At 47.0% G+C, this 26,694-nt stretch overlaps 1 protein-coding gene and 1 pseudogene across 8 annotated transcripts in view; one reads left to right on the top strand and one right to left on the bottom strand.

Annotated features, from left to right (window-relative positions):
* U2SURP (U2 snRNP associated SURP domain containing) overlaps window positions 1-26,694 on the top strand; it is a 337,154-nt gene that overhangs the window by 193,093 nt on the left and 117,367 nt on the right. For all 8 annotated transcript variants that reach the window (XM_063915979.1, XM_063915980.1, XM_063915981.1 and 5 more), the window contains one exon: window positions 16,230-16,395. In XM_063915979.1, the coding sequence (XP_063772049.1) occupies window positions 16,230-16,395 (166 nt within the window). The remainder of the gene's footprint in view (window positions 1-16,229; window positions 16,396-26,694) is intronic.
* Window positions 11,078-11,195, bottom strand: LOC134912895 (5S ribosomal RNA; annotated as a pseudogene).

The raw sequence follows: 26,694 nt of genomic DNA, 5'->3' as shown, positions 1-26,694 counted from the left end.
CTTTTTATGGCTAAAAAATACATCACATATAGCCCTTGAGGCTATATGGATGTATTTAACCCCTGCCAGATCTCACAAACTCCGGAGAAGAGCCCGCCGAAATAGGGGGCGGGGCTTATTCTCCTCAGCACACAGCGCCATTTTCCTGCTCAGCTCCGCTGTGAGGAAGGCTCCCAGGACTCTCCCCTGCACTGCACTACAGAAACAGGGTAAAACAGAGAGGGGGGGGCACTTTTTTTGGCGATATTACTATATTTAAGCTGCTATAAGGATACAACACTTATATAGGGTGGTTCCCATATATATTATAGCGCTTGGGTGTGTGCTGGCAAACTCTCCCTCTGTCTCCCCAAAGGGCTAGTGGGGTCCTGTCTTCAATAGAGCATTCCCTGTGTGTCGGCTGTGTGTCGGTACGTGTGTGTCGACATGTATGAGGACGATGTTGGTGTGGAGGCAGAGCAATTGCCGGTAATGGTGATGTCACCCCCCAGGGAGTCGACACCGGAATGGATGGCTTTGTTTATGGAATTACGTGATAATGTCAGCACATTACAAAAATCAGTTGACGACATGAGACGGCCGGAAAACCAGTTAGTACCTGCCCAGGCGTCTCAGACACCGTCAGGGGCTGTAAAACGCCCTTTACCTCAGTCGGTCGACACAGACCCAGACACGGACACTGAATCTAGTGTCGACGGTGAAGAAACAAACGTATTTTCCAGTAGGGCCACACGTTATATGATCACGGCAATGAAGGAGGCTTTGCATATCTCTGATACTACAAGTACCACAAAAAGGGGTATTATGTGGGGGGTGAAAAAACTACCTGTAGTTTTTCCTGAATCAGAGGAATTGAATGATGTATGTGATGAAGCGTGGGTTAACCCAGATAGAAAAGTGCTAATTTCAAAAAAGTTATTGGCATTATACCCTTTCCCGCCAGAGGTTAGGGCGCGCTGGGAAACACCCCATAAGGTGGATAAGGCGCTCACACGCTTATCAAAACAAGTGGCGTTACCGTCTCCTGATACGGCCGCCCTCAAGGATCCAGCTGATAGGAGGCTGGAAACTACCCTAAAAAGTATATACACACATACTGGTGTTATACTGCGACCAGCCATCGCCTCAGCCTGGATGTGCAGTGCTGGGGTGGTCTGGTCGGATTCCCTGACTGAAAATATTGATACCCTGGATAGGGACAGTATTTTACAGACTTTAGAGCAATTAAAGGATGCTTTTCTTTATATGCGAGATGCTCAGAGGGATATTTGCACTCTGGCATCGAGAGTAAGTGCGATGTCCATATCTGCCAGAAGAAGTTTATGGACACGACAGTGGTCAGGTGATGCGGATTCCAAACGGCATATGGAAGTATTGCCGTATAAAGGGGAGGAATTATTTGGCGTCGGTCTATCGGATTTGGTGGCCACGGCAACTGCCGGGAAATCCACCTTTTTACCTCAGACCCCCTCCCAACAGAAAAAGACAGTCTTTTCAGCCGCAGTCCTTTCGGTCCTATAAGAAGCGGGCAAAAGGACAGTCATATCTGCCCCGAGGCAGAGGAAAGGGTAAGAGAGGGCAGCAAGCAGCTCCTTCCCAGGAACAGAAGCCCTCCGCGGGTTCTGCAAAGCCCTCAGCATGACGCTGGGGCTTTACAAGCGGACTCAGGAACGGTGGGGGGTCGACTCAAGAATTTCAGCGCGCAGTGGGATTGCTCACAGGTGGACCCCTGGATCCTGCAGGTAGTATCTCAGGGTTACAGGTTGGAATTCGAGAAGTCTCCCCCTCGCCGGTTCCTAAAGTCTGCTTTGCCAACGTCTCCCTCAGACAGGGCGACGGTATTGGAAGCCATTCACAAGCTGTTTTCTCAGCAGGTGATAGTCAAGGTACCCCTCCTACAACAGGAAAAGGGGTATTACTCCACGCTATTTGTGGTACCGAAGCCGGACGGCTCGGTAAGACCTATTCTAAATCTGAAATCTGTGAACCTGTACATACAAAAATTCAAGTTCAAGATGGAATCACTCAGAGCAGTGATAGCGAATCTGGAAGAAGGGGACTTTATGGTGTCCCTGGACATAAAAGATGCTTACCTGCATGTCCCAATTTGCCCTTCACATCAAGGGTACCTCAGGTTCGTGGTGCAAAACTGTCATTATCAGTTTCAGACGCTGCCGTTTGGATTGTCCACGGCACCTCGGGTCTTTACCAAGGTAATGGCCGAAATGATGATTCTTCTGCGAAGAAGAGGCGTATTAATTATCCCTTACTTGGACGATCTCCTGATAAGGGCAAGGTCCAGAGAACAGCTGGAGGACGGAGTAGCACTAACCCAAGTAGTGCTGCAACAACACGGGTGGATTCTGAATTTTCCAAAATCTCAGTTGACCCCGACAACACGTCTGCTGTTCCTGGGAATGATTCTGGACACGGTTCAGAAAAAGGTGTTTCTTCCGGAGGAGAAAGCCAAGGAGTTATCCGAACTTGTCAGGAACCTCCTAAAACCAGGAAAAGTGTCTGTGCATCAATGCACAAGAGTCCTGGGAAAGATGGTGGCTTCTTACGAAGCAATCCCATTCGGCAGATTCCACGCACGAACTTTTCAGTGGGATCTGCTGGACAAATGGTCCGGATTGCATCTGCAGATGCATCAGCGGATAACCTTATCGCCACGGACAAGGGTGTCTCTTCTGTGGTGGTTGCAGAGTGCTCATCTGTTAGAAGGCCGCAGATTCGGCATACAGGACTGGGTCCTGGTGACCACGGATGCCAGTCTGAGAGGCTGGGGAGCGGTCACACAGGGAAGAAACTTCCAGGGAGTATGGTCAAGCCTGGAGATGTCTCCACATAAATATACTGGAGCTAAGAGCGATTTACAATGCTCTAAGCCTGGCAAAACACCTGCTTCAGGGTCAGCCGGTGTTGATCCAGTCGGACAACATCACGGCAGTCGCCCACGTAAACAGACAGGGCGGCACAAGAAGCAGGAGAGCAATGGCAGAAGCTGCAAGGATTCTTCGCTGGGCGGAAGATCATGTGATAGCACTGTCAGCAGTGTTCATTCCGGGAGTGGACAACTGGGAAGCAGACTTCCTCAGCAGACACGATCTACACCCGGGAGAGTGGGGACTTCATCCAGAAGTCTTCCACATGATTGTGAACCGTTGGGAAAAACCAAAGGTGGATATGATGGCGTCTCGCCTCAACAAAAAACTGGACAGGTATTGCGCCAGGTCAAGAGACCCTCAGGCGATAGCTGTGGACGCTCTGGTAACACCGTGGGTGTTCCAGTCAGTGTATGTGTTTCCTCCTCTGCCTCTCATACCCAAAGTACTGAGAATTATACGGCAAAAGGGAGTAAGAACGATACTCGTGGCTCCGGATTGGCCAAGAAGAACTTGGTACCCGGAACTTCAGGAGATGCTCACGGAAAATCCGTGGCCTCTACCTCTAAGACGGGACCTGATTCAGCAGGGACCGTGTCTATTCCAAGACTTACCGCGGCTGCGTTTGACGGCGTGGCGGTTGAACGCCGAATTCTAAGGGAAAAAGGCATTCCAGAAGAGGTCATTCCTACACTGGTTAAAGCCAGGAAGGAGGTGACTGCACAACATTATCACCGCATTTGGAGAAAATATGTTGCGTGGTGTGAGGCCAGGAAGGCCCCCACGGAGGAATTTCAATTGGGTCGATTCCTACATTTCCTGCAAACAGGATTGTCTATGGGCCTCAAGTTGGGGTCCATTAAGGTTCAAATTTCGGCCCTGTCGATTTTCTTCCAGAAAGAATTGGCTTCAGTTCCTGAAGTCCAGACTTTTGTAAAAGGAGTACTACATATACAGCCCCCGGTTGTGCCCCCAGTGGCTCCGTGGGACCTTAATGTAGTTTTGGATTTTCTCAAATCCCATTGGTTTGAGCCACTCAAATCGGCGGATTTGAAATATCTTACATGGAAAGTAACCATGCTACTGGCCCTGGCTTCAGCCAGGAGAGTGTCAGAATTGGCGGCTTTATCGTATAAAAGCCCATATCTGATTTTCCATTCGGACAGGGCAGAACTGCGGACGCGTCCTCATTTTCTGCCTAAGGTGGTGTCAGCGTTTCACCTGAACCAGCCTATTGTGGTGCCTGCGGCTACTAGCGATTTGGAGGATTCCAAGTTGCTGGACGTTGTCAGGGCATTGAAAATATATATTTCAAGGACGGCTGGAGTCAGAAAATCTGACTCGCTGTTTATACTGTATGCACCCAACAAGCTGGGTGCTCCTGCTTCTAAGCAGACGATTGCTCGTTGGATTTGTAGCACAATTCAACTTGCACATTCTGTGGCAGGCCTGCCACAGCCTAAATCTGTCAAGGCCCATTCCACAAGGAAGGTGGGCTCATCCTGGGCGGCTGCCCGAGGGGTCTCGGCATTACAACTCTGCCGAGCAGCTACGTGGTCGGGGGAGAACACGTTTGTAAAATTCTACAAATTTGATACCCTGGCTAAAGAGGACCTGGAGTTCTCTCATTCGGTGCTGCAGAGTCATCCGCACTCTCCCGCCCGTTTGGGAGCTTTGGTATAATCCCCATGGTCCTGACGGAGTCCCCAGCATCCACTAGGACGCTAGAGAAAATAAGATTTTACTTACCGATAAATCTATTTCTCGTAGTCCGTAGTGGATGCTGGGCGCCCATCCCAAGTGCGGATTGTCTGCAATACTTGTACATAGTTATTGTTACAAAAAAATCGGGTTGTTCTTGTTGTGAGCCGTCTGTTCAGAGGCTCCTACGTTGTCATACTGTTAACTGGGTTCAGATCACAAGTTGTACGGTGTGATTGGTGTGGCTGGTATGAGTCTTACCCGGGATTCAAAATCCTTCCTTATTGTGTACGCTCGTCCGGGCACAGTATCCTAACTGAGGCATGGAGGAGGGTCATAGGGGGAGGAGCCAGTGCACACCACCTGATCCTAAAGCTTTATTTTTGTGCCCTGTCTCCTGCGGAGCCGCTAATCCCCATGGTCCTGACGGAGTCCCCAGCATCCACTACGGACTACGAGAAATAGATTTATCGGTAAGTAAAATCTTATTTTAAGGTCCCGGGAGATTGTGGTCCCTAGAAACTTGGAGTTCACTAGCGATACCACACTATCAGCAATCTTTAGCGGAGGTGCACTAGATGACTTCTTACTGAAGTCCACTATCATCTCGACAGTTTTGAGGGGGTTGAGCTCAAGGTTGTTGTGGATGCACCACTGGGCCAGCTGGTCTACTTCCCATCTATAGGCCGATTCGTCCCCGTCCTTGATGAGGCCGATGACGGTGGTGTCATTGGCGAATTTGATCTTTACTGATTGCGCCTCTGAGGTACAGTCATTTGTGTACAGGGAGAAGAGCAGGGGTGAGAGGACACAGTCCTGAGGGGCCCCTGTACTAATGGACCGCGCGTGAGAGGTGAATTCCTCCGCTTTCACCACCTGTGTCCTATCTGTCAGGAAGTCTACTATCCAGGAACAGGTAGCTTCTGGGACCCCTAGGCGAAGTAATTTGGGGTGGAGGATGCTGGGGACGATTGTATTGAAGGCCGAGCTGAAATCGACAAACAGGACCCTCGCGTAGGTACTGGGAATGTCTAGGTGCTGTAGAATGTAGTGCAGGCCCAGGTTGACTGCATCCTCGACACACCGATTCGATCGATAGGCGTACTGCAGGGGGTCCAGTTGGGGGCCAGTCACAGTTTTCAGGTGATTCAAAACCAGACGCTCTAACGTTTTCATGACCACAGACGTCAGTGCTATCAGCCTGTAGTCATTCAGGTTCGTGATAGAGGGTTTCTTGGGGACTGGGATGATAGTAGACCTTTTGAGGCAGGAAGGTACTTTCTGTAGCTCCAGCGATTTGTTGAAGATCTTGGTGAATATGGGGGCGAGCTGACCTGCACATGCTCTTAGGGCAGATGGTGACACTCCGACAGGACCCGGAGCTTTCCTGGGTTTGGCCCTTTTGAACATTGCCTCCACCTCTTCTTGGGCGACTTGCAGTGCCTGGTGTTGGCCGTCGGTGTTCAGGGCATCGTAGAGGTGATTGTTTGGGTTGCAGGCATGTGTTGAATGTTAATGATACCACACCTGATCAGGTTGAGGAGGCCTTTTTCACTGAAAATAATAAAGCCTTGCCAACCTTCCCTGCGTCAAAGGAATTGAATGCTATATTTGAGAAAGCATGGGAAAACCCTGTGAAAAAATTCCATGTCCCTATTAGGGTACTGGTGGCGTTTCCTTTCCCTGAGGAGGATAGGAAAAAATGTGAAAACCCACCGATTGTTGATGCATTTTTGTCCAGACTCTCAAAGAAGATGGTTTTGCCTGTTCCAGGATCTACCGCCTTAAAGGAGCCGGCTGATAGAAAAATTGATAACACACTTAAATCAATGTTCACTGCTTCAGGGGCCATATTACGTCGCACTATTGCTAGAGCATGGATTGCAAGGGCAATAGTAAAGTGGTCGGCTACCTTACTTGAGGATTTGGATACGATGGATAGGGATGATGTTGCATTATATTTCCGCAACATACATGATTCAGCAGGTTTTATGGTAGAATCCATGAAAGACCTGGGTTCCATGGCTGCAGGAAACTCTTCCATGTCTGTTTCAGCTCGTCGGGGACTGTGGCTGCGCCAGTGGTCGGCCGACGCGGAATCCAGAAAGTGTGGAGTCCCTACCCTATACAGGTCAGGCTCTTTTTGGGGAAGCTTCAGACGCGTGGATATCCACGGCTACAGCGGGTAAAGTCTCAGTTTCTTCCCCCAGCAGCACCTGCTCCGAAGAAATACTTCTCTTCATCTGCAACACAGCCCTTTCGGCCTAACAAGCCTAGAAAGGCCAGACCATCCAATACCTTCTTTAGGGGAGGTCGAGTTAAGTCCAAAAAACCTGCCGCTGCAGGTTCCCAGGAACAAAAGCCTGCATCAGGTACGTCAAGTCCTCTGCATGACGATGGACAGCACTGTACTACAAGAAGCTGTCCAAAAGCTGATGGAGGCACAGGTCATTGTGCCAATTCCTCCCCCTGCGCAGACCACAGGTTACTATTCGAACCTTTTTCGTGGTACCGAAACCGAATGCTTCGGTCAGGCCCATTCTGAACCTAAAGTCATTGACCCCTTTCTAAAGAAGTTCAAGATGGAGTCTCTCAGGGCGGTGATATCAGGTCTGGAAGAGGGGGAATTCCTGGTATCCCTGGATATCAAGTATGCGTACCTCCACTTTCCGATCTGGCTACCGCATCAGGCTTATCTCCGTTTCGCATTGCTGGACTGTTATTTCCAGTTCCAGGTCCTGCCATTAGGCCTCTCCACAGCACCAAGGGTGTTTACCAAGGTGATGGCAGAAATGATGGTTCTCCTCCGCAAGCAAGAGATGAACATCATTCCATATCTGGACGATCTGCTGATAAAGGCATTGTCCAAGGAGAAGCTGCTGCAGTCCATTGTTCTCACAACACGCCTCCTCAAGAATCATGGTTGGATTCTGAACCTTCCAAAGTCGCATATGGAACCGACCCAGAGATTGTCCTTTCTGGGAATGATCCTGGATACGGAAGTGCAGAAGGGTGTTTCTTCGCAGGAAAAGGCGTTGGTGATATAAGCAATGGTCCGGGATGTCCTGAAGCCAGCCCGGGTGTCTGTTCATCAGTGCATTCGCCTATTGGAAAAGTTGGTGGCCTCTTACGATGCTCTCCAGTATGGGAGGTTCCACGCTCGGACCTTCTAACTGGATCTCCTGGACAAGTGGTCGGGATCTCATCTCCACATGCACCAGAGAATTCGTCTGTCGCCGAGGGCCAGGATTTTGCTTTTCTGGTGGTTACAATTACCTCACCTGGAGGGCCGCAGGTTCGGGATTCAGGAATGGGTACTTCTAACCACTGATGCGAGCCATCGGGGCTGGGGAGCAGTCACTCAAGGAGTGACCTTCCAGGGACAGTGGTCAAGCCTGGAAGCCGGCCTGCCCATCAACATCCTGGAACTAAGAGCCGTCTACAACGGTCTTCTTCAGGCGGCCCCTTTTCTAAGAAATTGGGCCATTCAAGTGCAGTCGGACAAATTAACAACAGTGGCTTACATAAACCGACAAGGCGGAACGAAGAGCAGAGCGGCAATGTCAGAGGTGACGAGCATACCTTTGAAGAAAAACGGACCTTTGGGGATTACCCCAAATAGACATGATGGTCTATCGTCTCAACAAGAAGCTTCGGCGTTATTGTTCCAGGTCGAGGGACCCACAGGCAGTGGCATTGGACGCCCTGGTGTCTCCGTGGGTGTTCCAGTCAGTGTACGTGTTTCCACCACTTCCACTCATCCCAAGAATCCTAAAGCTCATAAGCAGAACAAGGGTTCAAGCGATCCTCATTGCTCCAGACTGGCCAAGAAGGGCTTGGTACGCGGTCCTTCTGAATCTACAGCAAGAATAACCGAGGCCTCTTCCTCTTCGGGAGGACCTGCTGCAGCAGGGTCCGTTCACCTATCAAGACTTACCGCTGCTACGTTTGACGGCATGGAAGTTGAGCGCCTGATACTTGCTCGGAAGGGCATACCGAAGAAGGTCATTCCTACCCTCATACAGGTTAGGAAAGGGGTAACGTCTAAACATTACCATCGTATTTGGAAGAAATATGTCTCTTGGTGTGAATCCAAGAAATTTCCTACAGTGGAGTTTCAACTTGGACGGTTTCTCCTCTTCCTGCAAGCAGGTGTGGATATGGGCCTGAGGTTAGGATCTGTGAAGGTCCAGATTTTCTGCCCTATCCATTTTCTTTCAGAAACAATTGGCTGCCCTCCCTGAGGTTCAGACTTTTTTGAAGGGAGTTCTGCACATCCAACCTCCCTTTGTACCGTCTACGGCGCCTTGGGACCTTAACGTGGTGTTGCAGTTCCTCCAATCAGATTGGTTTGAGCCTCTACAGGAGGTTGAGGTCCTTGGATGTTGTAAGGGATCTGAAGATATATGTGAAGAGAACTTCTCGTCACAGAAAGTCGGACTCGCTGTTTGTCCTATATGATCCCAAGAAAATTGGGTGTCCTACTTCTAAGCAGACTATTTCTCGCTGGATTAGGTCCACTATCCAGCACGCTTATTCTACGGCAGGACTGCCGTGTCCAAAATCTGTTAAGGCCCACTCTACTTGTAAGGTGGAGTCTTCCTGGGCGGCTGCCCGGTGTGTCTCGGCAGTGCAACTTTGCCGAGCTGCAACTTGGTCTGGGTCGAACACGTTTGCAATGTTTTACAAGTTCGATACTTTGGCCTCTGATGATCTGAAGTTCAGTCAATCAGTTTTGTTGGAGCCTCCGCGCTCTCCCTCCCGTTCTGGGAGCTTTGGTACATCCCCAAAGTACTAATGTGGACCCCAGCATCCTCTAGGACGTAAGAGAAAATAGGATTTTGGTTACCTACCGGTAAATCCTTTTCTCGCAGTCCGTACAGTATGCTGGGCACACGCCCAGCACTTAGTTTTCCTGCAAACGTTATTTGGTTCAGTACAACTTCATTTTAGTTGAGTACTGCATTGTTACTCGGTAAGTAATGTTTCAGCAGTTGCTGAGTGTTCAAGCTAAGTTTGCTTGACGTGTCTTGTATGTGTGAGCTGGTGTGAATCTCGCCACTATCTGTATAATCCTTCTCTCGAAGATGTCCGTCTCCTCAGGCACAGTTTCTAGACTGACCAAACAATAAGACAGCGCTTCTCACTTTGTATCAAAACATTTTTACTTTTATGTATGTATGTATGTATATATATATATATATATATATATATATATATATATATATATATATATTGGGGGGATAGGGGTACCGGCGACGAGTGTGGCTAAAAACTATGTTTTTAAAGCTTAAAGTTAGGAGCCAAAAATGTTTCTTTTAAAATTTAATTTTTTTTAAATATATATGAGAGTAAAAACAGTTTCTAAGAATGGTTAAAAAACAAGCATAAAAAACTTTTCGTCCATAAATAAGCAGTAAAAATACACTTAAAAGGATAGGAATTCAAAAAATTCAAAAAACTTAGCTTGTAAATTGTGGGTGGTCAGTATAGGCCCAACGCGTTTCGTCTCAACAGACTTCTTCAAGGGGTAGGGACAGAATGAAGCTGTATGTCTATTTATACCCATAACACTGAGTCAGGGGGTTGTGACATCATAATTGATCATGTGATAGGGATATACATTTATACATTAAAAAAGGGTTCACAGAGCTAATTTTTAAAAACACAGCAGGATTAGTTCATGTCAGACAGACTCCTTAGTTCAAAAAACGAGTGGTTACAGATAATAATGTGGGTGAAAACGTTTAAAAACGTTCATAATGTAATTATGAGTCACTTCCGCCACACTTCCGGTGACGGAGGACTGGACGGGTCACTTCCGCCCCACTTCCGGTGTCAACTGCGCATGCGCCCGCGGCGGTTCCCGGCTTCATTGCGCCTGCGTCTGTGGGTGTTCAGGGCTGCTCTTCAGTGGATGGTGCACATCTGACTTCTTAAACTTATGCCAAATGGAGTCCATTTTTCCTGGGATGTTTAAGATGCTTTTCATGTTATTGCGGTGGCCATCTTTGTGTGGATACGCAGACACCTCTAGATACCAGGCACCTCAGTTTCCATGGTAACGGGTCCGATGCATGGAATAAATAGAAAAACAATGGTAATATCAAAAGTAGTGGATCATATGTATTTCAAAGACACTTGTTACCTGACAAATTAGTGTGTTATTATTTAAGGTGAGGTAAAAATAGGGTGACTCACTGCCCATATGATAATAGGTGCTGGTGCAGTATAGGTGATTCCATAAGGTGACTGTAGTTATTTAATGGTGCTATTGGTGCAGGCTAGATTATATTAGGCCTTATGATTATATAGGTATAGATATAAAAATCCAGTGACACATGTTTTGGCTTAAATATAAGTCCATTCGAAGGATCATATTAAATAAATAAATATATAAATTAATAAATAAATAAATAATCAGTGATACATAAAAGTGATTCTAATTAGGTGCTAATTTTTGGTGAGTATCCATTGGAAATCGTTTGTTATCATTACAGTACCTGATCTTCCCAGGTAGTCTCCTCCCTGGTACTGGTCAGGCCCAAACACTGCTTAGCTTCCAAGATCAGACGGGGTTGGGCGTGCCAGTGTGGTTTGACTGTACGCGAATCTGTAACAGATACCATGGCACCATTGCACCCGGAGCCCGGTTGTCACTATATACGTGTGATTCTAAAATAGTGATAATAATATTAAATACTTAGTGTGCAACGGTTAACATCCTTTACAGTACCCGATCTCCCCAGGTGGTCTCCCTCCCTGGTACTGGTCGGGCCCAGACACTGCTTAGCTTCCAAGATCGAACGAGTTTGGGCGTGGCAGTGCGGTTTGACTGTACGCGGATTCAATAAACGTATTAAAGACATAAACACTAGTAGTACGATGTTTATTTTATTTGTGAGTGTGCTCTAGTCAAGTGTAATATAGGGAAACAAGAGGGAGAGGGGGGTAGAGGATACTGCACCTCATAGAAAAGGCGCTATCTCGTATCCTTCATTCAGACCAACTGGATGTAGAGTCTGCAATTGGAATATCCAGTACATCTCCCGTCTGGAAAGTTTATTGGCAAGGTCCCCTCCTCTCTCACCCAAAGCCACATGTTCAATAGCCTTGAATGTAATTTCCTCTGGGTTGGAGTTATGTTGCCGCGTAAAGTGTCTGGAAACTGCGTGACTTTCCACTTTGTTTTTAATGTTCCTTATGTGCTCTTGGATCCGTAGTTTCAACGGTCTTTTTGTCTTTCCTACGTACTTCATACTACAGGTGCACTCCAAGAGGTAAATTACGGATGTAGTGTTGCAGTTCATAAAGTCTTTTATGGTATATTCCTTGTCACCTTCTGTACCACTGAAAGTTTTTCTGTTCCGGTGTAGGTATCTGCAGATATTACATTTTCCACACTTGTATGAACCTGTGCACTTCAGGCTCGACGTCTTGTGGGTAGATTCTCCTCTTAACATACTTGGTGCAATAATGTCCTTTAGATTTCTGGATTTTTTGAAGATAAGTTCTGGTTGTGGCGGTAAGATCTCTTTAAGCACTGGGTCCATTAGGAGGATGTTCCAATGTGTTTTTAAGGATTTTCTTACCACTCTTTCGTGTTGGCTAAAGGTTGTAATGAAGGCCACTGAGTCTTTCTTCACCTCCCTGGTTTTGTATTTGAGTAGGTCTTCTCTGTTGAGATGGTGAACGTGGTGTTGCAGTTCCTCCTATCAGATTGGTTTGAGCCTCTACAGGAGGTTGAGGTCCTTGGATGTTGTAAGGGATCTGAAGATATATGTGAAGAGAACTTCTCGTCACAGAAAGTCGGACTCGCTGTTTGTCCTATATGATCCCAAGAAAATTGGGTGTCCTACTTCTAAGCAGACTATTTCTCGCTGGATTAGGTCCACTATCCAGCACGCTTATTCTACGGCAGGACTGCCGTGTCCAAAATCTGTTAAGGCCCACTCTACTTGTAAGGTGGAGTCTTCCTGGGCGGCTGCCCGGTGTGTCTCGGCAGTGCAACTTTGCCGAGCTGCAACTTAGTCTGAATCGAACACGTTTGCAATGTTTTACAAGTTCGATACTTTGGCCTCTGATGATCTGAAGTTCAGTCAATCAGTTTTGTTGGAGCCTCCGCGCTCTCCCTCCCGTTCTGGGAGCTTTGGTACATCCCCAAAGTACTAATGTGGACCCCAGCATCCTCTAGGACGTAAGAGAAAATAGGATTTTGGTTACCTACCGGTAAATCCTTTTCTCGCAGTCCGTACAGTATGCTGGGCACACGCCCAGCACTTAGTTTTCCTGCAAACGTTATTTGGTTCAGTACAACTTCATTTTAGTTGAGTACTGCATTGTTACTCAGTAAGTAATGTTTCAGCAGTTGCTGAGTGTTCAAGCTAAGTTTGCTTGACGTGTCTTGTATGTGTGAGCTGGTGTGAATCTCGCCACTATCTGTATAATCCTTCTCTCGAAAATGTCCGTCTCCTCGGGCACAGTTTCTAGACTGACCAAACAATAAGACAGCGCTTCTCACTTTGTATCAAAACATTTTTACTTTTATGTATATATATATAAAATTATCACAGTAGGGCACTGGCCAGTACCAATACTAATACATACAGATAATATTATTAAAAGAATTATCCACATAAGTATCCTATATAGTGCACACTGGTCTCATGGATTTAACCCTAAATGCACTATATAGATATCACAACCCCAATGAGGCTCTAATTAAAAAGAAAATTAAGAATTTATAGTGTATATAAAAGAGCTCTATTTAATACCACAAATCAAGCTTATATAAGCAGATATTCATTTGCTAATAAACCCACATGTGACAATGCATAATGTTAGTCCAGCAAGCAGCATAGAATTAGTAAGCAAGTCCGTATGCAGGTGAGTCACGATGTTAATCAGGCAGGTTATTTTTAAAAGAGCAGATATTACCTGTTAAAGTCCATCCATGTTAGTGAATTATTTAGCAAGTGCACTTTATAGAAAGTTGTTAATAAAGCTGATAAATCTGAACTCGGCTAATGCAGAAGCACATATGTGAAAGGCGATATTAGGCCTCTCCACAGCACCAAATCAGGAAGTCTTTCATCTCCTAGTGAACAAGTGGGACCTACCAGATGTAGACCTGATGGCGTCTTGACACTATCACAAAGTTCCGGTATTCGGATCAAGAACCAGGGATCCTCGAGCAGAGTTCGTGGATGCTATGGCAATTCCATGGAACTTTCGGCTGCCCTACGTGTTCCCTTCAGTGTCACTACTGCCCAGGGTACTACGTAAGTTCAAACAAGAAGGAGGAATACTATTTCTAGTAGCTCCAGCATGGCCCAGATGGCATTGGTTCTCAGACCTACACAGTCTTCCTCAACGCCCAGACCTCCTTGTTCAGGGCCCATGTGTCTATCCAGACTGGCTTTGACGGCGTGGCTCTTGAAGCTTTACTCCTCAGGGCCAAAGGATTCTCCGAGGCGGTCTTCCAAACTATGCTGAAGGCCCTCAAACTGGCATCTGCGCAGATTTATTATATGGTCTAGAATTCTTACTTCACCTGGTGTGCTGCTAAGAATTACGATGCTTACAAATTATGTCCAGACTTCTGGCTTTTTTGCAACAAGGCCTGGATTTAGGAGTTCCTCTGGCCTCCCTCAAGGTTCGCATATCTGCCTTGTCAGAGTGGTTTCAGAGAAAAATTGCGGCTATACCTGACGTTCATACATTCACTCAGGGCGTACTGCGGATTCAACCTCCCTATGGTCCCTCCTGTGGCTCCATGGGATCTGTCTGTTGTCCTGAATGCCCTGCAAGAGTCTCCATTTGAACCTCTTAAGTCGGTGGACCTTAAATGGCTCACAGCCAAGGTCCTGTTTCTGCTGGCTATTGCCTCTGCTAGCAGGGTGTCAGACTTCGGCGCTTTGTCCTGTCGTCCACCCTTTTTGATTTTTCATTGTTACCGAGCAGTTCTTAGAACTCGCCCTTGTTATTTACCTAAGGTAGTGTTATCTTTTCACCTTAATGAAGAGATCTTTTCCGAATTGTCCTCCAAAGAACGGTCTTTGAATGTGGTACGGGCTCTCCATATATATGTGGAGAGGACTGCCTCTATCAGGAGGTCAGAAACCCTCTTTGTACTGTTTGGTTTCCACAAACGTGGCTGGCCTGCGAATAAGCAAAACTTTGGCAGATGGATTAGAATGGTGATGCACAAGCTTATGCACAGGCTGGACTCCTAGCTCCTGCTGCTATTATAGCCCATTCTACTCGGTCTGTTGGACCCTCTTGGGCGGCCCGTCGTGGTGCGTCCACAGAACAATTGTGCAAGGCGGCTACGTGGTCCTCATTGAACACGTTTATTAGGTTCAATGCCTTTGATACTTCCACCTCCCGGGATGCTTCATTGATGCCGGGTCCTCATTCCCGCTAAGGTGCGTCCCCTCCCTTGAGGGACTGCTTTAGGACATGCCCGATGTATTCCCTGTGGAACACAGTGTACCCTGCTGCAGAAAAGGAGATTCATGGTAGACTTACCATAGTTAAATCTCTTTCTACGAGGTACACTGGGTTCCACAGGGCGCTAACCCTGACGCACTTTGCTTCTTTGCGTTTGTATGACATTAGCCGCTAGCCCATCTCCTGTCGTGATAACGTGGTTCTATGTGACTAACATCTGCCTTCTCTTTTACCTGCTTCTGCATTGGACTAGTTAACAATACGGAGCTCACTGTGCCTGGAGGCGGGGTTATAAAGGAGGCCCGCAATGCATTCTGGGACAGTCTAAAGCTTTAGCCTGTTGGTTCCTTTGGATCATGATCCATCTCTACACCCCAATGTATTCCCTGTAGAACCCAGCGTACCTCACAGAAAGATTTAACCATGGTAAGTCTACCATAAATCTCCTTATAATCTGCAGACTATTGTCAGCACACAAATCAGGTTCCAGTCTACTGGGGTGCATCAAGTCCTCAGTGAGGAATAGCATCCACTCACTAAATATAATACTTCAAGAGTCTGTATTACATGAAACGTTGATCTAGACCATGACTACAGCCGGGTACACCCTAGACAATGTGTGTCCCCGGCGATATCGGCAGCGACGGGACCCATCGACGGAGCTGCCATCGAGACGATATCGTGAACAATGTGTTTGAATCAGGCTAGTGTAGAGGTTCCCAAACGCGGTCCACAAAGCACCCCAATGATCCATGTTTTAAGTTTATCCATGTTTGGCCACAGATGACTTAATTAGCACCTTGAGTCAATTTTATTAACCATCTGTGTTGAACCATGGATATACCTAAAACCTAGACTGTGGGGGTGACTTGAGGACCGTGTTTGAGAACCTCTGATGCAGACCATGCAGAAAATGACGTTGGGTTGCCACCTATATACACTAATGTATTGACTATCTATAATTAACTTGCATAGAATATAGATACAGTATCCAATAGAAATCAAGGTCCTTGGTCACCATTCTCCAAGTTCAGTAAATTAGGTGTAAAAAAAACTGGAAAGCACACTTTCAACAGTGTATAGAAAGTCCATAATGATTGTGTAGTATATTGAGTGAAAATAAAAATTATTCTCAATAGCTCATTTGCTTACAGTTTGAATGATAATACACCTTTTTAATTGCCTTTATAGATGAATGAAGAGATGTTGTGTCAGGAATTTGGAAGATTTGGGCCATTGGCCAGTGTTAAAATCATGTGGCCACGAACGGATGAGGAGAGGGCACGAGAGAGGAACTGTGGCTTTGTTGCCTTCATGAGCAGGCGGGATGCTGAAAGAGCGTTGAAAAACTTGAATGGTAAGGTTTTATTTCCTTAATTGAAATGTTTCACGGAGAACATTTTGGGGATTTAAACTGTTCTAAATCTACTCAAAATACACTAGATTACTTCAGACAACCCTTCGGTTTAGTGTTAACTTGCTTTACCAATGTAGGATACTTTCCTCCACTTCGTACCCAGCCCTGCCTGACTTGTTTCACTACGTCACTTTATGCCTAAATGGAATGTTTTGGAGTGATAATAAGAGGAAGAGAATAGGTGTGTTCCTAAGTGCCGCCTGCATTCTTTCTGGAATAACTCATAAGAGTTATATTGTGTATTTTAAAGTCTGATACTTTACAGCAATTTCTAAGGTGGCTATGTAATACTTGCAAAATTTCAAACATTCATTATTATTTTTTTTATAATCTTTTGAAAGATACACTAATGTTGCAATGGATCATTACTTATACATGCTTTTTTTCTGTGAGCCGCTAGGGGACACTGGCACAACTTTAAGACCGTGGGGTGATGGTGGCTTACAGGGAGCTGGCACTTTAAATAATCTAAGAAGTGAAACCGGCTCCTCCCTCTCTATCCCCCATCATCCCTCAGTTTTGAATTTGTGCCAAGGGAGCCGGTCACAGCCTACTGAGCTCCAACTCAGTAACAACTTTCTTTTCTTTATATTAATTTCCTATTTTTTTTTTTATCTACAAGGGACTTAGTTCCCTAAGCCTCGGGAGACCCCTCTCCACTTATATGAGAGGTGGGGTCCGGGTTTTCCAACAGCAGCTTAACGCTGCATAGGAGTACAGCACTTAACAGGAGAAGCACTGTCCTTCCAGACTGACCACCTCCTCCTGAGGCTCCAGAAGACAGGTGAGTGAGATCACTCTCCTACACGGCGCCCGCATTGAGGGCACAGCGGCCAGCCCACTCCTCCCTCCAGCCTTGCAAAACCTTGTGGCTCGATTCCCCCACGAAAATGCACACTGGCGGGATCACATAGTGCGGCGGTGTCGCGGTCTCATCGGCTGCCGCGCTACCGCTCACGGAGCTTGCAGCCGACGTTATAGCGGTGGCGTGGAGCACAGCAGGGGGCTCGGACATTGAAGGGAGAGGCGCAGTGCTGCTGGGCTCTTGGTATACTGATTGCAGCACCGCTGGGCTCAGGCTTCAGATCGGTGCTGCTCTTGCGGTTGTGTGCTTATTGCATTATGTGCCTGTATGGCACACCAGACAAGTGTTCGGTCTACCACAGAGTTCGAATCCACATATGGGGACTCAAGTTACTGTTAATACCCCAGCCCTATAGAAGTTTCAGGCACCCACTCAAAATAGCGTTTAAGCACCTAGTTGAACTGGGTGGTAATACATGTAGGGGAAGGGGGGGGGGGGGGGGAGTGGAGTTGACGAGCTATTCAGCCTGTCAATCACACGAAAAGGCATCTTCCTCAGCTAGGCAGGGTTCTTACCTGGCAACATTGTATTTATTTTTCTTCAGAAATCAGCAGTGTTTACAAGACGGGTGCACATTACCAGAAACTTGATAGCCTGCAAATGCTATACAGGCTGGTGGCTGAGGAGGTTTAGAATAAGGGAGTACTACATTAATACCTCCCTCTATCCTTCTGATGTTCCTCTCTCTCTCTCTGTCCGTATTGTTGAGTGCTGGTGTGAATTGTATATGTCTCAACTCTGTCCGTCACAATGGCAGGCAAGGGAACAGCAAATAAGGTGTCACAAAAATTATTTATCTGTGTGAAGTGTAACAAAAAAAGCTCACACAGATGATTCCATCCTGTGTGAAGCATGTGCTTCGGAGGTTATCTCATCCCGTCCCAAGACGCTAATTTTCCCCCCTGGGTGGCAGTGCTCACAGGAACCATGTCACAATTACATACTGAACTGGCTGCTTTACGATAGGATCAGTTTACGACAGGATCAGTAGACGGTGAGGGAGACTCCTCAAAATTATTTACCTCCTATTTCTCTATCGTCCTAGTGGATGCTGGGGTTCCTGAAAGGACCATGGGGGATAGCGGCTCCGCAGGAGACAGGGCACAAAAAGTAAAGCTTTAGGATCAGGTGGTGTGCACTGGCTCCTCCCCCTATGACCCTCCTCCAAGCCTGTTAGATTTTTGTGCCCGGCCGAGAAGGGTGCAATCTAGGTGGCTCTCCTAAAGAGCTGCTTAGAAAAGTTTAGCTTAGGTTTTTTATTTTACAGTGAGTCCTGCTGGCAACAGGATCACTGCAACGAGGGACTTAGGGGAGAAGAAGTGAACTCACCTGCGTGCAGGATGGATTGGCTTCTTGGCTACTGGACATCAGCTCCAGAGGGACGATCACAGGTACAGCCTGGATGGTCACCGGAGCCTTGCCGCCGGCCCCCTTGCAGATGCTGAAGTAAGAAGAGGTCCAGAATCGGCGGCAGAAGACTCCTCAGTCTTCTAAAGGTAGCGCACAGCACTGCAGCTGTGCGCCATTTTCCTCTCAGCACACTTCACACGGCAGTCACTGAGGGTGCAGGGCGCTGGGAAGGGGGGCGCCCTGGGAGGCAAATGAAAACCTATTTTGGCTAAAAATACCTCACATATAGCCTCCGGAGGCTATATGGAGATATTTAACCCCTGCCAGAATCCGTTAAAAGCGGGAGACGAGGCCGCCGAAAAAGGGGCGGGGCCTATCTCCTCAGCACACAGCGCCATTTTCCCTCACAGAAAGGCTGGAGGGAAGGCTCCCAGGCTCTCCCCTGCACTGCACTACAGAAACAGGGTTAAAACAGAGAGGGGGGGCACTAATTTGGCGTTAGAAATATATAAAACAGATGCTATAAGGGAAAACACTTATATAAGGTTGTCCCTATATAATTATAGCGTTTTTGGTGTGTGCTGGCAAACTCTCCCTCTGTCTCTCCAAAGGGCTAGTGGGTCCTGTCCTCTATCAGAGCATTCCCTGTGTGTGTGCTGTGTGTCGGTACGTGTGTGTCGACATGTATGAGGACGATGTTGGTGAGGAGGCGGAGCAATTGCCTGTAATGGTGATGTCACTCTCTAGGGAGTCGACACCGGAATGGATGGCTTATTTAGGGAATTACGTGATAATGTCAACACGCTGCAAGGTCGGTTGACGACATGAGACGGCCGACAAACAATTAGTACCGGTCCAGACGTCTCAAAAACACCGTCAGGGGTTTTAAAACGCCCGTTTACTTTAGTCGGTCGACACAGACACTGACAGGGACACTGAATCCAGTGTCGACGGTGAATAAACAAACGTATTCCTTATTAGGGCCACACGTTAAAGGCAATGAAGGAGGTGTTACATATTTCTGATACTACAAGTACCACAAAAGAGGGTATTATGTGGGATGTGAAAAAACTACAGTAGTTTTTCCTGAATCAGATAAATTAAATAAAGTGTGTGATGATGCGTGGGTTCCCCCCGATAGAAAATTATGGGCGGTATACCCTTTCCCGCCAGAAGTTAGGGCGCGTTGGGAAACACCCCTTAGGGTGGATAAGGCGCTCACACGCTTATCAAAACAAGTGGCGGTACCGTCTATAGATAGGGCCGTCCTCAAGGACCAGCTGACAGGAGGCTGGAAAATATCATAAAAAGTATATACACACATACTGGTGTTATACTGCGACCAGCGATCGCCTCAGCCTGGATGTGCAGAGCTGGGGTGGCTTGGTCGGATTCCCTGACTAAAAATATTGATACCCTTGACAGGGACAGTATTTTATTGACTATAGAGCATTTAAAGGATGCATTTCTATATATGCGAGATGCACAGAGGGATATTTGCACTCTGGCATCAAGAGTAAATGCGATGTCCATATCTGCCAGAAGATGTTATGGACACGACAGTGGTCAGGTGATGCAGATTCCAAACGGCAAAAAGGTGTATTGCCGTATAAAGGAAGAGGAGTTTTTTGGGGTCGGTCCATCGGACCTGGTGGCCACGGCAACTGCTGGAAAATCCACCGTTTTTACCCTAAGTCACATCTCTGCAGAAAAAGACACCGTCTTTTCAACCTCAGTCTTTTCGTCCCTATAAGATCATATCTGCCCAGGGATAGAGGAAAGGGAAGAAGACTGCAGCAGGCAGCCCATTCCCAGGAACAGAAGCGCTCCACCGCTTCTGACAAGTTCTCAGCATGGCGCTGAGACCGTACAGGACCCCTGGATCCTACAAGTAGTATCCCAGGGGTACAGATTGGAATGTAGAGACGTTTCCTCTTCGCAGGCTCCTGAAGTCTGCTTTACCAAGGTCTCCCTCCGACAAGGAGGCAGTATGGGAAAAAATTCACAAGCTGTATTCCCAGCAGGTGATAATTAAATTACCCCTCCTACTACAAGGAAAAGGGGTATTATTCCACACTATATTGTGGTACTGAAGCCAGAAGGCTAGGTGAGACTTATTCTAAAAAATTTTTTTGAACACTTACAAAGGTTCAAATCAAGATGGAGTCACTCAGAGCAGTGATAACGAACCAGGAAGAAGGGGACTATATAGTGTCCGGGGACATCAGGGATGCTTACCTCTATGTCCCAAATTTGCCCTTCTCACTAAGGGTACCTCAGGTTCGTGGTGCAGAACTGTCACTATCAGTTTTAGACGCTGCCGTTTGGATTGTCCACGGCACCCCGGGTCTTTACCAAGGTAATGGCCGAAATGATGATTCTTCTTCGAAGAAAAGGCGTCTTAATTATCCCTTACTTGGACGATCTCCTGATAAGGGCATAGTCCAGGGAACAGTTGGAGGTCGGAGTAGCACTATCTCGGATACTGCTACAACAGCACGGGTGGATTCTAAATATTCCAAAATCGCAGCTGATCCCGACGACACGTCTGCTGTGCCTAGGGATGATTCTGGACACAGTCCAGAAAAAGGTGTTTCTCCCGGAAGAGAAAGCCAGGGAGTTATCCGAGCTAGTCAGGAACCTCCTAAAAACAGTGCATCATTGCACAAGGGTCCTGGTAAAAATGGTGGCTTCCTACGAAGCAATTCCATTCGGCAGATTTCACGCAAGAACTTTTCAGTGGGATCTGCTGGACAAATGGTCCGGATCGCATCTTCAGATGCATCAGCGGATAACCCTATATCCAAGGACAAGGGTGTCTCTCCTGTGGTGGTTATAGAGTGCCCATCTTCTAGAGGGCCGCAGATTTGGCATTCAGGATTGGATGCTGGTGACCACGGAGCCCAGCCCGAGAGGCTGGGGAGCAGTCACACAAGGAAAAAAATTTCCAGGGAGTGTGATCAAGTCTGGAGACTTTTCTCCACATAAATATACTGGAGCTAAGGGTAAATTTATAATACTCTAAGCTTAGCAAGACCTCTGCTTCAAGGTCAGCCGGTATTGATCCAGTGGGAAAAACATCACGGCAGTCGCCCACGTAAACAGACAGGGCGACACAAGAAGCAGGAGGGCAATGGCAAAAACTGCAAGGACTTTTCGCTGGGCGGAAAATCATGTGATAGCACTGTCAGCAGTGTTTCATTCCGGGAATGGAAACTGGGAAGCAGACCTCCACCCGGCAGAGTGGAAACTTCATCGGGAAGTTTTCCACATGATTGTAAACCGTTGGGAAATACCAAAGGTGGACATGATGGCGTCCCGTCTGAACAAAAAACGGGACAGGTATTGCGCCAGGTTAAGAGACCCTCAGGCAATAGCTGTGGACGTTCTGGTAACACCATGGATGTACCAGTCGGTGTATGTGTTCCATCCTCTGCTTCTCATACCTAAGGTACTGAGACTTATAAGACGTAGAGGAGTAAGAACTATACTCATGGCTCCGGATTGGCCAAGAAGGACTTGGTACCCGGAACTTCAAGAGATGCTTACAGAGGTTTTATGGCCTCTGCCGCTAAGAAGGGACTTGCTTCAGCAAGTACCATGTCTGTTCCAAGACTTACCGCAGCTGCGTTTGTCGGCATGGCGGTGGAACGCCGGATCCTAAGGGAAAGAGGCATTCCGGAAGAGGTCATTCCTACCCTGGTCAAAGCCAGAAAGGAGGTGACCGCACAACATTATCACCACATGTGGCGAAAATATGTTGCGTGGTGTGAGGCCAGGAAGGCCCCACAAAGAAATTTCAACTCGGTCGTTTCCTGCATTTCCTGCAAACAGGAGTGTCTATGGGCCTCAAATTGGGGTCCATTAAGGTTCAAATTTCGGCCCTGTCGATTTTCTTCCAGAAAGAATTGGCTTCAGTTCCTGAAGTCCAGAATTTTGTCAAGGGAGTATTGCATATACAACCCCCTTTTGTGCCTCCAGTGGCACTGTGGGATCTCAACGTAGTTCTGGGATTCCTCAAATCACATTGGTTTAAAACCAGTCAAATCTGTGGATTTGAAGCATCTCACATGAAAAGTGACCTTGATCTTGGCCCTGGCCTGGACCAGGCGAGTGTCAAATTGGTGGTTTTTTCTCAAAAAAGCCCATATCTGTTTGTCCATTCGGACAGGGCAGAGCTGCGGACTCGTCCCCAGTTCTCTCCCTAAGGTGGTGTCAGTGTTTCACCTGAACCAGCTTATTGTGGTGCCTTGCACCTACTAGGGACTTGGAGGACTCCAAGTTGCTAGATGTTGTCAGGGCCCTGAAAATATGTTCCAGGACGGCTGGAGTCAGGAAAACTGACTTGCTGTTATCCTGTATGCACCCAACAAACTGGGTGCTTTTGCTTCTAAGCAGACTATTGCTAGTTGGATGTGTAATACAATTCAGCTTGCACATTCTGTGGCAGGCCTGCCACAGCCAAAATATGTAAATGCCCATTCCACAAGGAAGGTGGGTTCATCTTGGGCGGCTGCCCGAGGGGTCTCGGCTTTTACAACTTTGCCGAGCGGTTATTTAGTCAGGGGCAAACACGTTTGTAAAATCCTACAAATTTGATACCCTGGCTAAGGAGGACCTGGAGTTCTCTCATTCGGTGCTGCAGAGTCATCCGCACTCTCCCGCCCGTTTGGGAGCTTTGGTATTATCCCCATGGTCCTTTCAGGAACCCCAGCATCCACTAGGACGATAGAGAAAATAAGAATTTACTTACCGATAATTCTATTTCTCGGAGTCCGTAGTGGATGCTGGGCGCCCATCCCAAGTGCGGATTATCTGCAATACTTGTACATAGTTACAAAAATCGGGTTATTATTGTTGTGAGCCATCTTTTCAGAGGCTCCGCTGTTATCATACTGTTAACTGGGTTCAGATCACAGGTTGTACAGTGTGATTGGTGTGGCTGGTATGAGTCTTACCCGGGATTCAAAATCCTTCCTTATTATGTACGCTCGTCCGGGCACAGTATCTAACTGGCTTGGAGGAGGGTCATAGGGGGAGGAGCCAGTGCACACCACCTGATCCTAAAGCTTTACTTTTTGTGCCCTGTCTCCTGCGGAGCCGCTATCCCCCATGGTCCTTTCAGGAACCCCAGCATCCACTACGGACTCCGAGAAATAGAATTATCGGTAAGTAAATTCTTATTTTCTACAGAACCATCTTGGGTAGCAGGGCTAACAAAGTCAGTTGGTGGTCTCACAAAACGTTTGGATACGTCCAGTAAATAGCCGCAGATAGTTTCTATGGCTAAAATACATCCTGTACCACCAGTCTGATGAATCGGGCGATGAACGTCTTTCTCAGGATGAAGCTGAAGAGGACGATCTTGAGTTGGGCGAAATCACAGATGCAGAAGACTAAGGGGGTAATTCCAAGTTGATCGCAGCAGGAAATTTTTTAGCACTTGGGCAAAACCATGTGCACTGCAGGTGTGGCCTATATAACATTTGCAGAGAGAGTTAGATTTGGGTGGATTATTTTATTTCTGTGCAGGGTAAATACTGGCTGCTTTATTTTTACACTGCAAATTAGATTGCAGATTGAACACACCACACCCAAATCTAACTCTCTCTGCACATGTTATATCTGCCTCCCCTTCAGTGCACATGGTTTTGCCCAATTGCTAACAGAATTCCTGCTGCAATCAACTTGGAATTACCCCATAAGTTTCTCCAGAATCTTCGCAAAGGGTTATTCTAGCAATAAGATGAGTTCTAAATATTTCTGAAACTACGACTCTTGATTCGCCAGATACTGCCTTATTTGGTATAAAGCAGCGGTTATCGGCCACTTATCTCTTTTCAAACAAGCTGGGTGATCAGCTGTTGGGGGCCTGGAAAAACCCGGACAAACTGTTTTAGATGCCTAAAAGATTCCTAAGTATTTATCCATTTTTATCTTGTATAACGGATAAATGGGGAAAGTCATCTCCGGTGGACTCCTCTCTTTCCAGGCTGTCAAAGAAGACCGCATTACCTCTTCCGGATGCAACTTCCTTGAAAGACTCGTCGGACCAGAAATTGGACACAATGCTGAATTCTATTTATTCGGCCGCAGGTGTCTCACTTTGACCAGCTTTGGATGGACTTACAAGATAGTGTTCCGGTAGAAGAGGTAGTGATCCTAGCAGAGCATATTAAGGAATCGGTTATATATGTAGGGGAAGCGGCTAGAGATATCGGCCATGTGAATGAGAGGATCTCACCATCGACTTTTGCGGCCAGAAGAGCCCTTTGGCTAAGGTCTTGGCAGGTAGACATGGAGTCTAAGAAAGCAGCGGAAGCACTTCCGTTTACAGGTGACATTCTTTTTGGAAAAGAACTGGACACATTAATTTTACAGGCTACGGGTGGTAAATCTACTTTCTTGCCAACCCTTTCACCACCTCCTAAATGCTCTAATGCTGGAACATTTTTTTAGGTTCTTTCATTCCACTCAAACTTTAAAAAAAAACGTGGAAGAACTACACACTTCCAAGGTAGAGGTCGCAGCAAGCAACCGTCCGTTTCTCGTCGTGAAGACCGAAAGTCTACTGAAAAGGCCGTGGCATGACGGTTTCCCTTTCCACTGGGGCTCAAGTACGGTGGGAGCATGGCTTCGAAAGTTTCAAGATGCCGGTTTCAAAATGTCAATGTGTGGATTCATAATGTCTCTGTAGGGGTATACACTAGATTTCGAAGCTTTGCTGCCAAAGGAAGATTTTCCAACGTGTCTTCCAATTCTTCTGGACAAACGTGTAACCCTTCAAGGTGCAATACAGACCTTAGTGGAACCGGCAGTGTTATTGTCGGTACCACTGCTTCAACGACAGAAGGGTTACTATTCCAATCATTAAATCAGTTTCTGACTTACCGGTTCCAAATGGAATCCAAGGAATTTATGATATCGCATAGACATCAAGGATGCATATCTCCACATTCCGATCTGTGATCCTCACCAAGTGTTTCTCAGGTTTGCGATTCAACAGGATCATTTTCAGTTCAGAGGCTTACCATTCGGACTGTCCACAGCACCCAGAGATTTTTCCAAGGTCATGTCCGTTATATTGCTCACCTCAGATCATTGGGAGTCACAATAATACCATACATAGCCAACCTCCTCCTCAAAGCTCCATCCGATCACATTGTACAGGAGCATGCTCTATTAACATACAATGTGTTGGTAGACCACGGATGGATAATCAATTTTCGGAAATCCGAACTTGAGCCGTCAAAGCGTATCCAGTTTCTCGGTGTGATCTTGAACACCAACGTACAGAGAGTCTTTTTACCACAAGACAAAGCTCTGAGTATACAAAGATTAGTCCAGGCTGTTCTCAAGCCATGACTGGTATCTGTCCATTTATGCATTCATATGCTGGGGAAAAGGGTAGCAGCCTTTGAAATTCTGGAGTTCGTCTGTTTCCATTCACGTCCCTTCCAGATGGACCTGTTACATCAATGGTCGGAGTCGAATCTGCACCTTCAACAGTTGGTTTGTATGAAACCAGAGACACGAATATCACTTCTTTGGTGGCTCCAACTGCACAATCTCACTGCGGACAGGCTGTTTCGGTATATGGGACTGGACGCTTCAAACGACGGACGCCAGCTTCAGAGGATGGGGCGCAGTTGTGTTGGACTTCCATCTTCAGCACCACTGGTCTCCATAAGAATCATTGTTGCCAATAAATGTGTTGGAACTGAGAGCGATCTACAATGCGCTAGTACAAGCCGCACACATTCTTCGCTCCACTGTGGTAAAGGTTCAATCGGACAACGCAACTGCTGTAGTGTACGTAAACAAACAAGGCGAAACTCGCAGTCATATGGCAATGCGAGAGGTGCCACGCATTCTCCAGTGGGCAGGACGCAACGCAGTCATTCTCTCTGCGGTGTTCATTCCAGGAGTGGACAATTGGGAAGCCGACTATCTCAGCCGGCAGGATCTCCATCCAGATAATGAGCACTTCACCCAGCGGTGTTCAAAGCCCTGATACAATGCTG

The sequence above is a fragment of the Pseudophryne corroboree genome, chromosome 4 (genome assembly GCF_028390025.1).
Source record: "Pseudophryne corroboree isolate aPseCor3 chromosome 4, aPseCor3.hap2, whole genome shotgun sequence".
NCBI lineage: Eukaryota > Metazoa > Chordata > Amphibia > Anura > Myobatrachidae > Pseudophryne > Pseudophryne corroboree.
The sequence above is the reverse complement of the archived record's forward strand: the minus strand, read 5'-3'. Positions and strand labels throughout refer to the sequence as shown.